Source organism: Monodon monoceros, unplaced genomic scaffold, assembly GCF_005190385.1.
Source record: "Monodon monoceros isolate NGI ecotype Baffin Bay Population unplaced genomic scaffold, NGI_Narwhal_1 Super_Scaffold_2, whole genome shotgun sequence".
Taxonomy (NCBI): Eukaryota; Metazoa; Chordata; class Mammalia; order Artiodactyla; family Monodontidae; genus Monodon; species Monodon monoceros.
This window is the reverse complement of record NW_021703776.1, coordinates 25,308,417-25,320,950: the sequence shown is the minus strand read 5'-3', so window position 1 is coordinate 25,320,950 and position 12,534 is coordinate 25,308,417. Positions and strand designations below refer to the sequence as shown.

At 34.1% G+C, this 12,534-nt stretch overlaps 1 protein-coding gene across 1 annotated transcript in view; it reads left to right on the top strand.

Annotated features, from left to right (window-relative positions):
* PCLO (piccolo presynaptic cytomatrix protein) overlaps positions 1-11,949 on the top strand; it is a 364,389-nt gene extending 352,440 nt beyond the window's left edge. The window contains 3 exon segments of the mRNA XM_029232881.1: positions 9,163-9,297; positions 9,711-9,856; positions 11,809-11,949. Coding sequence (XP_029088714.1) covers positions 9,163-9,297; positions 9,711-9,856; positions 11,809-11,949 — 422 coding nt within the window.
* The last annotated feature ends 585 nt before the right edge of the window (positions 11,950-12,534 follow it).

Below are 12,534 nucleotides of genomic sequence, written 5' to 3'. Positions count from 1 at the left end.
TATATATATATATATATATATATATATATATATATATATGCGTGTGTGTGTGTATTTTTGCATACATATATTCTTTTTGATATTCTTTTCCATTATGATTTATTGCAGGATATTGAATATAGTTCCTTGTGCTATACAGTAGGACTTTATTGTTTATCCTTTATATATATAATAGTTTGCACCCCTCTCCCACCCCTCTCCCCCCTGGCAACCAAAATTCTCTTCTCTATGTCTGTGAGTCTGTTTCTGTTTCATAAATAAGTTCATTTGTGTCATATTTTAGATTCCACATATAAGTGATATCATATGGTATTTGTCTTTCTCTTTCTGGCTTACTTCATTTAGTATGATAATCTCTAGGTCCATCCATGTTTCTGCAAATGTCATTATTTCATTCTTTTTTATAGCTGAGTAGTATTCTGTTATATATACATATATTGATCACATCTTCTTTATTCTTCTGTTGATGGACATTTAAGTTGTTTGCATGTCTTTGCTATTGTAAATAGTGCTGCTATGAACATTGGGGTGTATGTATCTTTTTGAATTATAGCTTTGTCCAGATATATGCCCAGGAGTGGTATTGCTGGATCATGTGCCAACTCTATTTTTAGTTTTTTGAGGAACTTCCATACTGTTTTCCATAGTGGCTGCACCAATTTACACTCCAACCAACAGTGTAGAAAGGTTCTCTTTTCTTCACACACTCTTCAGCATTTGTTATTTGTAGACTTTTTAATGATGGCCATTCTGACTGGTGTAGTTTTGATTTGCATTTCTCGAATAATTAGTGGTGTTGATCGTCTTTTCATGTGCCTATTGGCCATCTGTATGTCTTCTTTGGAGAAATGTCTACTTAAGTCTTCTGCCCACTTTTCGACTGGGATGTTTTACTGTTGTTGTTACTGAGTTGTATGAGTTGTTTGTATATTTTGGAAGTTAAGCCCATGTGGCTCACACTGTTTGCAAGTATTTTCTCCCAGTCCATAGGTTGCCTTTTCATTTTGTTTATGGTTTCCTTTGCTGTGCAAAAGCTTGTAAGTTTGATTAGGTCCCATTTGCTTATTTTTGCTTTTATTTCTCTTGCCTTGGGAGACTGACCTAAGAAAACATTGGTATTACTTATGTCAGAGAATGTTCTGCCTATGTTTTCTTGTAGGAGTTTTATGGTGCCATGTCTTATATTTAAGTGTTTAAGCCATTTTGAGTTTATTTTTGTGTATGGTATGAGGGTGTGTTCTAACTTCATTGATTTATATGTGGCTATCCAGCTTTCCCTATACCACTCCACACAAAAACTACTAGAACTGATAAATGAATAAAGCAAGGTAGCAGGATACAAGATTAACATACAGAAATCTGTTGCATTTCTTTACACTAACAATGAAATATTAGAAAGAGAAAGTAAAAACACACTCCCTTTTAAAATTGCATCAAGGGCTTCCCTGGTGGCACAGTAGTTAAAAATCCTCCTGCTAATGCAGGGGACATGGGCTCGAACCCTGGTCTGGGAAGATCCCACATGCCGTGGAGCAACTAAGCCCGTGCACCACAACTACTGAGCCCACGTGTCACCACTACTGAAGCCCATGCACCTAGAGCCCGTGCTCCACAAGAGAAGCCACCACAATGAGAAGCTTGTGCACCACAACAAAGAGTAGCCCCTGCTCACTGCACCTAGAGAAAACCCGCACACAGCAACGAAGACCCAACACAGCCAAAAATAAAATAAATAAAAATAAAAACTATAAAATAAAATTGCATCCAAAAGAAAAAAATGCTTAGGAATAAACCTGACCAAGGAGGCAAAAGACTTACATGCTGAGAACTCTAAAACATTAATAAAGGAAATTGAAGATGACTTAAGGAAATGGAAAAATATCCCATGCTCTTGGATTGGAAGAATTAATACTGTTAAAATGGCAATACTACCCAAAGCAATCTGCAGATTTAATGCTATCCCTATCAAATTACCCATGACATTTTTCACAGAACTAGAGCAAATAATCCTAAAATTTACATGGAACCATAAAAGACCCAGAATTCCAAAACAATCCTGAGGAAAAAGAACAAATATGGAGGTATAACCCTCCCAGACTTCAGACAATACCACAAAGTTACAGTAATCAAAACAGCATGGTACTGGCACAGAAACAGACATATGGATCAATGCAACAGAATAGAGAGCCTAGCAATAAACCCACACACCTACGGTCAATTAATCTTGGACAAAGGGACAATAATATACAATGGAGAAAAGACAGTCTTCTTTCTGCTTTTAATCATAGCTCTGTATCATGTTGTAAGATAAACATCTTCTCTAGAGTAGGATTAATTTTTATTCTTTTAATACAACAAAAACATAAATTTTGGGACACCAAGAGACCTGGAGGCTGGTCAAAGCAATTTTTACTGCCCATTTACTCTCTACTCCAAACACAATGACAAAACACCCACACATGGCCTCTATGTGTGCATTGTCTTCTTCAGTTCAGAGGCCCAAGCAGATCTATAGTTTCTGACCCCCCACCCACCACTCTCCCTCATCCTGTGGAGAGAGTGAAAACAGAGGTTTTTGTCACCATCCATATGCATCTGTTTCCAATGACAAAGGTTTTCTGAACCAGTGAAAGGGCAAGCACAATTGATAGTGATAACTCATAATTAATGCAAGCGTCCTTTGAGACCACCTCAGTAGGTATGTTCCTCTCCTCCTTTAGTAGAAACAATAAGGAACAATCTGGAGTAGGAAAAACTTAACAAGAACTTCACAAGTACCACACTGTGAAGCATGTGAATTTAACCTTCCAAGAAAAAAATAGGCAATATGGTGCTTTGAGAACTTTAGTTAGCAAGTGTTTAATTCTACCTTTCTTCTGAAGTGAGAAAGTGGTAAACAGCAGCAATAAATTTTATATGCTTGGCATGTTGGAGTTTTAGAGGAATATGACCCATAACAGTGAATTTTTCCCAGAAAAAAAATTGTCTTGATGTTTCACATCATGTTCAGTGGTGTTTTCAATTCTGTCCACAACTCCTGTTGGCTCCAAATACTGGGAGTATTTTCCTTGACTCCCTCCTTATCAGGTAGAATACGCTTTTTTCCCCTCTATCCCAGTTACTGTTTGAGAGATGGAGCAGTAGTAGTTCTATCCAATTTTCTATGCCTTTGGAGGAAAGAAATAGAGCTGTTTCACAGGTAGATTTGCTGCCCTGATTGACTACGTTTTGCTCTCTCTTGAGATTTGATTTAAATGGTTTTTGGTTTTGTTTTTGCTTTTGTTTTGCCAGCATTCACTCAACCAAGCCCAGGTATGTCTTACTGCAATGAAAAGACTCTCTCAGCTTTGGATTTTGCTTCTCTTAACCTTGGATCCCCAGTAAATGGGGGGCACTTGTTGTTTTTCCTATTTTCAGTGAAACTCAGATCTTCCTAGCGATTAGCCAAAGCTGCCACTCTCAAGGGTTTAGTATAACTTTTCTGGGGCTGCCTAAACTCATTGTTCATCCACTTCTCTGTGCTGGGGACTTGGTGATAATTCTCAGGGTTTTGGCAATTCATCTCTCTTTTTCCTGGCAAAATTTTGTGATACGTGGTATGGTTGGGGATGCTGCTAAGCTGAGCCTTCCCAGAATCTGCCTTTCCATTCCTACACACCACTCAGCATTTTCTGGCAGGAGACTATTTTTTGGTTAGTTGCTACTGGCTAATACTTTCCTGAATTTTACTTTTTCCCCTAGTTTTTCTAGATATTAAAGAAAGGAGATTCTAACATCTGTCTTCTTTTCTCATTTTTATATTGAAGATTCTTCATTTTCCTGCAACGTTCTTTAAAATAAAACAGGTTGATTTGAATGGGCTTGTTTATACTTATTTAAAATCGTTCAGTAACCTGAGATAGATGGTCCCTCACAAGTTCAAAGAAATATATTAGACATGTTTGCTGTTTCTGCCTGCCAGGAATGTGTAAACAGAATGTGAGCTGATAGTATTAGGGTATATCCAGGACACTAAAATGTTTACACCAAATCACTGAGAGGAGCGTAGTGTCGTAGTTAAAAGGCCACATGCCATTTGTAAATCGTAATATTAAGACCACATGTTATTGACTAAATTCATTATTGGTTTTTCTATTTTATTGATGCTAGTCAAAGTACCAGAATTTTGATTCATTAATTTTATCTACTATTTTTCTATTTTTTCTATATGCTGCCTCATTAATTTCTCTGTATTTTTTTATTATTTATTTTCTTGTACTTTCTTTTATATTACTTTGTTGTTCTTTTTCTAGCTTTTGGAATTTTAAATCAATTGTATTTTTTAAAATTTTGTTGATGGAATATTAATGCACATATGCACTTTCTTCTGATCACTGCTTTAAATGATATAGGTGTTTAAGACTGGTGATTTTCCTCTGATCATTATTTTAATTCTTATTGTTTCTGATAGTGTTTTCATTATCATTGTTTTTCAGAACTTCTGTATTTTCTCATTGTATTTTTCTGTTCAGCCAAGAATTGTTTCGTTAAAGCCTTTGTGTGTGTGTGTGTGTGTGTGTGTGTGTGTGTGTGTGTGTATGTGATCAGACAATGTATTAGCTTCATTTTATAGAACTTACTGTTGTCTACTTTGTAAGTCAATACATAATCAATCAATATGATCCATGTTTCATATTTAATTGAGGAAAAGATATTTTCTCTCTCATCAGAGTGTAGTGTTTAATATATACATCCTGAGATCTGCTATATTGGTTCTGGTGTCTCAGTATTCTGTCTTTACGTATTTTAGTCTACTTCACCTGTCTTGTACTGAAAATACTGTGTTAAAGTATTTTATTATTATTCTCTTTATTCTGGCTTTCATCTCCTACATCTTTACACCTTATTTTCTAGTTTCAACCTATTTTAGTGCTGCATAGATGTTCATAATTGTTGTGTCTTCATTATGATTTATGGATGTTTAACTTTATAACATGTCCTTTTTTTGTCTTGTTTACTACATTTCAAACTGATTTCTATTTAGCCTCACAATAAGATATCAACCCCTACTCTGTTATTGTTTCCATACATCTGGCATGCTTACAATTTATGTATTTGTGACTATTTGAAACAAAACTAAGTTTTAGCATAGCATAGCTCATAAGCTTTGCTTTATGGGCCAATCTGAATATCTTTTTAAAAATATGCTCACTGAGCCTGTTCATGTTTATTGATATGACAGATATGTTTGGTCACAACTCTGCATTTTGTTTTATAACTATTGTGTATATGATGTTAGATTTGTTGTGTTTCTTCCTCCGTTTGGTGTCTTTAATTTTTTTTAATTTATTTTGTAATTAAGAGAGCTTTGTATCTTTGTTCCAATGATTGTCTTTTTTTATACCTTTTATTATGTTTGCTCTTCTTACTTACCATTTACCATCTGTCTTGTCAATTTTAAATAGTATAACTTGTGTCACCTACCATTTACCTATACAAAAATCAACAATCTCATTCTACTTGTCCCTTTCTCTCCCTTTGTCATCCATCTCTTTCAGTTTCATTCTTTATACTCTATCAGAATACATGACAATTACATGCTGCCCTTCTACCCACCTATATTCTGACTCTTATTTTAGTCTCAGTTCTACAATTAAATGTATTAAGTATTCACCATCACTCCTTTGGCTGAAGTCTCTCTAGTTATCTCTTTGATGTGATGAAATTCATCCTCTCATATATTTCTTGAGAAGGAATTTTTCTATGGTATTCTTGAGTTCCTTATGCTTAAACTTATGGGCTTGCTGCTTGAAAGACACTTTAGCTGTATAAAAAATCCTTGGCTTGCACTTTATTTTCTTGAATTTCTCAAGGGTAAAGCTAACACCCAGCTACTGTGAAGTATCTATGATCATTGGCTGCTGAATTATCACGATTTAACTGTGTCTAGAAGATCTGTGTTTCAGTTTATAAAACATATGGAGGGCAACTTTGCCTATTTGGGGAACTTAGTGTTTTGAAAGAAGGAAGAGAGCACGCCAAAGTATGGTATTGGTAGATAGTTTTCCACATGTTAGGGTACATCTAGACATGAAAATATAAGTTAATTAAAGCAAAAATTAATGCAGGGAAGAAATGCATTCTAAAAACCCATATCCAAATGTGTGACAAAATTAAATCGAAATGATTAAATAACTACAATCTAATAGATTTTGTACATGGTGCTTTTGTTACTTTAATTTCCTATTGGAGATTACTCAACTATATTCTTTAACAGTCATTCTCAAAGCATGGTTCAGAAATCCTCGTGGGTCCCCAAGACCGTTGAAGTGCATCCAGGTCAAAATTATTTTTTAAGTATACTAAGATATTATTTACCATTTTACCATGTTGACATTTACATTGATAATGCAAAAGCAATGCTGCAGAAAACTGCTGGTGACTTAGCATAAATCAGGGCAGCAGCACCAAATTGTACTAATAGTGACTGTATTTATTTTTTACCACCATGCACTTATATGAAAAACTTGCCTGTTTCACTTAACAATATCCTTTATAAAGAAATTAAGATTCTTGTTATTAAACCTAGACCCTTAAGTACATGTGTTTCTAATAGTCTATGTTCTAGAATATTCTGTGTGATAAAATGGGAACTACACAAAAAGCACTTCTGCTGCATACCAAAATATGAACGTTGACTTGAGAAAACATGTTAGTGCAATTTATTTGAGTTGTAAGCTGAGCCAGCCTTTTTTTTACAAGAAATATCATTTTTACTTGAAAGACAACTGACAGATAAACTCTGCCTATTCAAACTTTGGTAACGTTAACCCTTGGTATCCATGGGAGATTGTTTCCAGGAGCCTCCTCAACCTCCACAAATACCAAAATCTGCTTACACTAAAGTCCCTTATATAAAATGATGTGATATTTGCATATAACCTATGCACATCCTCCCATATACTTTAAATCATCTCTAGATTACTTATAATACCTAATACAATGTAAATGTTATGTAAATAGTTGCCTGCATGTAGCAAATTCAAGCTTCGCTTTTTGAACTTTCTGGAAAATTTTTTTTTTGATATTTTGATCTTCAGTTGGTTGGATCCATGGATGCAGAAGCCATGGGTGCAGAAGGCTGACTGTATTCAGCTGCCATTTTCTCAAAAATTAACAAAGTGAGTTTTTCACTTTGATAAAAACAATTGGCAATAGTTGTTGTCAGTAATAAAAATCAACTTCTAAGTAAAAATAAAAATTTCCAAAACTTATACCTGCCTCCCTGAGCTTGTCAGCTTTCCAGTAGTCAGAATTTTTTTATGATATCGATGGTGATATTAACAAATGTGCTTTTAATATTGTATGAATTGTGTCAATGTTTTGAAAACCTGCATAACTCAGTAAACCAGTATTTTCCAAAACGAACAATATAGGATGTTACCAATTCAGGCATAGTTAACTGGTCCATTCAAGGTGCAAGATAGACAATTGTATTTTAAAGTAACAGTCCAAAGGTTCATTGATACGGTTTCAGATTTCACATTTACACTAATCTTAAAGAAACTACCACTTTTCAAGTGTTAATGTAGTATCAAAGATTGTCCACAGTTGTCTGAAAGGATATTAAAATACTCCTTCCTTTTCCAACTATATATATATATCTGTGTGAGACTGTCATATATTTCAAATAAAACAGCATATTGATCTGGATTTAATGTAGAAACAGGTATGAGAATCCAGCTGTCCTCTATTAAGCCAAGCACTAATGAAATTTGAAAAATATAAAATGTCACTCCTCACTATTTTTTGTTGCTTTGGAAAATACAGTTATTTTTCATTAAAATACTTATTTATAGGTATATTGTTGTCATTTTAACTGAATAAATAAATAAATTTTTAAATATCCAATTTTACTTTTTAATTAGAAATTTTAATGTTGAGTACCACCATTTTTTTAAAGAGTATAAATAAATCCTGAGACAGAAACATTTGAGAACAAATGATCTACATCCGTGTTAAAGACCTTTAATAGATTCCTATTGTTCTAAAGGTAAAACCCAAATTCTTAACATAGTACCACTTAACAGTATCTTATAATCACACGAATATTTATTTAGTTCCTCAGTCCCATGATGTTGCCTTTTGTGAACACACTGTTCCTTCTCTTTATAATGTTCTTCCCCGCCCATGTCACCTAGTTAATTCTTTCTTATTCTTCTGGTTTCAGCTCATGAAGCCCTTTCCTAGGCTTTTCTGTAAACATGCTCTTGTACTTCAGAACCTTTCCTCTCTTTCTAGTTGTACACTTATTGACGAAAATATTTCATTGATGGATTTCTTCCCAATAGACAGAAAAACCATAAAACCAATAAGCATGTGTATGTTGGCTTATCATTGTATCCATTCTTCCTAACAGAGTGCTTATCACAGAGTAGGGTGGAAAATAAAATATTTGTTGGTGAATGGTAAGTGGATAAATATATGCGTCGATAGAGAAAAGGATGAAACTATAAAGAATTTGACCTAGTATGAATAGCTTTTTCAGTAATGTAAAGATCCAAGATAAACACTAGAAAGAAATACATTGAATTCATTTCAATCACTCATAATTTCCCTTGTGTAATGTTATTACCATATACTCTTGTTGCCTACTTCTTTTACAAGAAAAATAGAATGGAAGTAGATATAATATACAACGACATTTAGTTGTATTAGCAAGTGTTCTTTTGCAAGCCTGTTAAGTAGTGAGCAATTGTCGGCAAACCACTTCTTGTATTTCACTTGACTTAATACTGCCTATATATTATATTAGAATTCTATTATTTTTATGTATGACTGTCTTCCTATAGTCCCCTGTAGTCTCATCTATTACCTCTTTTGGCCTAAAAATCTACAATTGAGTAATACCTACTTGCATTTCTTCCATACCCCTCTTGTTACTTGCTTATCATTATACTTAACATACTTTATTGTAAGCATATAATTTATCAGTCTCCCCATGAGGCCTTCCTCTCCTTAAGGGCTGGGACTGTATTTTATTCATCTGTGTATCCACGGGATGCGATAAGTTGTTTAGCACTTGATAAACACTCAATAAATGAAAATATGAGTAAATTATTGAACTAACCACTTAATTAATGGCATGATATATTCCTTAACTTTTTAATTAAATTGTTCCAGTTAAAACTCAGGTAATGGGAGAAATCAAGATTGCACTGAAGAAAGAAATGAAGACAGATGGGGAACAACTCATAGTTGAAATCCTCCAATGCAGAAATATCACCTACAAATTTAAATCTCCTGATCACTTACCAGGTATCTAATTTTATGATAATGAGCAATATAATGTATCTAGGAACTCTTTAGGAGTATGCCCTAAATAGCTAAAAAACGCTAATTAAAATTTGGGCTGTGTACCAAATATATCTGAAAAATATGAAATAAGAATGAGTTTCTCTTATATAGAGCAAGTTGATATTTTACTAGTTAAAAATTAGATTTTTTCAACACAAATGTAGAGTGATGTATTTATTATACAGCAAGAAGACATTTAAGTTGCTAAGAAAATTGGTGTATATTTTAATTACTCTATGTTGTCTGAAACAAATTGTTCACAGGCTACTGGCTTTGTGTAAAATGTAGGAGAACTCTCCATATACGATTATAACTCTTTCAATAGAAAATTGTATTATTAATGGACACTTAACAAGCTGAATTCTTATTTTCAGATCTATATGTGAAAATATATGTGATGAATATTTCTACCCAAAAAAAGGTGATCAAGAAAAAAACAAGAGTATGTAGACATGATCGAGAGCCTTCATTCAATGAAACTTTTAGATTCAGCCTAAGTCCTGCTGGACATTCTCTTCAGGTAACTCATACAGTTCCGATTTTTAGATTTTCATTTATACTGTAGTTATTTCCCATTTAATTATTCAATATTTAAATGCCAATCATACACTATGTGATGTTTTATAAGTTAATTTTTAGAGGTAACTTCCCAGGGGCCCTTTAAAATTCCCCAACCCGCTCATCCCATCCATTTAGCTACCAAGTTGCCTCTCTTCTACCTACTCAGTTTCTTTTACATAGATTTTTTTCCATGCTTACTGCCACACTAATCCTCTTTGGGCCCTCATCTTTGTTATGCAAATCATCTCAGTGGTATATACCTGGCCTACTTGCCATCAATATCTTACCCTTTAATTCATTTTATCACACTGATGGCAGAGGTATCTTTTAAAAACACTGGCTACGTAACATTGAAACCCTCCAGTGATTCATCATTATCCTGACTCATTCAGAGTCCTCTAAGGTGAGTTCTAATTGTATTGACTTAATTTCATCTCCTTGTATACATTTCCACTCACGCTTGACCCCAGTCACACCAGAATCTTGAAATCAAGTTAAACCTCTAATTCTTTGCTCATATTCTTCCTCTCCTTCAATACTCCCTTCTCCATCTCTCTCCATCTATCGCAATTTTCCATGTCTTTTGATGTAAACAGATCTTTAATAATGACCCTGGGTATAATTTATCACACCTTATTCACATAATGTTTTGCTTATCTCATTAGGCCATTAATCCCAGTCTTGTACAACAATTTGTGTACTTACCTCTCACTGCTTCTGTACTATCAGCTTCTCTAGTGCAAGGCTTGATTTTCGTTGCTCTTTGTTTTGTAGCCTAGCACAATGCTTGTGCATAGTATATCTTTAGTAGATACAGAGACATGGAATGAAAGAGGAAAAAGGAGGAGGGAGGGAAGAGATGAAAAAATGTGGGAAGAGAAGACCATGGTACTGGCACTTAGAGGCCTGTACTAGAGACCTATATAAGAGATATTGCAAAGCAAAAACTACACTGAGAGGATTAATTGACATTAGAGTTGAAGGGAGTAAGAAAGTTAAAGGATACTCTGAAATCTGTGTGAACAAATGTGTCAATCACAGAGATTGAGTAGTTACAGAAGTGATGGATAGGGAGAAAGAACATGAGTTTATCTGAAATGTGATAAACTTGATAGGAAGGCAGGGTCCAAGTAAAACATATAATGTGCCATTTGAAATCCCCAAACCAGAAGCTAAAAGAGACAGAAAAGTAGATTTTGAAGTCAGAAACGTAACGGTAAATTTTAATCAGGAATAAAGATGAATTATCTGAAGGAGATTCCGAAAAGAAAGAGAGAGCATGAGAGAAGAATTGTCAAGGATTAATGGTTATCTCCATCTCAATTTCTCTACCTTTCTTTCAACTGATCCCTAAAAGAAAAATATTTCTTGAGTATGAGATCCCGTGGAATTTCAACTAGTGTAAGCTCTACATATGACAAGAAGCCACTTTGGAAGTGCTTCCTATAATAAAATTCCCAGTAAATTAAATGGCATTTAAAGTCAGTATTATGTTCTATCCGCCTTGTAAACTCGTATTTATGTACTCACCACTCAAATCATTCTGTATTTGAGTTAATATTTCATTAAGTAATAAAACATGCACCTAGCAAATTTCTTTTTTGAAACTTTCAATCAGTTTAATCACAAACCTAGTTAGAGTTAGCTAGGTTTATCTAGCTAGCTAATATTATCTAGAATTCTCCTGTCCTTCAGGATATGTCTTTGCCTTTGGGAAATGTTGAGGTAAATTAATTAATATTATGCAAATCTTTTGGGGACATGTTAGTTATTAGTTCTCCTACAAGTATGCCTGCTATTTCTCTCACCCTCACCCTTTCTTGTCTCTGTTACTTCTTTGATGAGCAAATGTCCATAAAAGAGGTTGAAAATATACACACAAATATATATAATTTTGGCTATTTTTTCTAGATTTTACTTTTTTCCAATGGAGGGAAGTTTATGAAAAAGACCTTGATTGGTGAAGCCTGTATCTGGCTAGACAAAGTGGATCTCAGAAAAAGAATAGTCAACTGGCACAAACTTTTGGTCAGTCCTACTCAAGCCCACTGAAGAAATGTGTCTGCTCAGGGTATAGAAAGTGCTTTAAACAGTCTTAAATCAAGACTATAGTCGAATACTATTGTTCTAAGCTATGTTTACAGGGGTAACCATGAGAAGAAGAACAAAAGGCAAAAACATACTCAAAGGCTTGCAAATGTATTGTTGTGGAACATAGAAAAAAAAAACCTCAAATGAAAAAGTTCATATATTGAAGACAAGAAAAATAGTTCTCAAACCTTGGATTTCTTGTGGCTGTCAAGAAAAATGGTGAGAGAAATTTTTTTGCTTAATGCAAAAATTTTTGGGTAGAGTTGAGCTACAGCTATCTAAAGGCTGAGACTCAAAGATTAATATGTTTTCTAATGCAGACAAAAGTAATCCTTTATGCAAAAGAACTTGGTTGAAAGGAAAAAACTAATGGAAAAAATCTCAGTTTTAAAAAGTCTCTTCTTCATCTTATCTTCTCAGACAACTAACTGTTTTGAGATTCTGACATAGGATACACCTACAATATGTGTCCAGACTAGAAGTAAGGAGCTTGTGTTTACAGGAAAAAGGGAACCAGGGATGTAGAAATTATAGCTTTTAGATCAT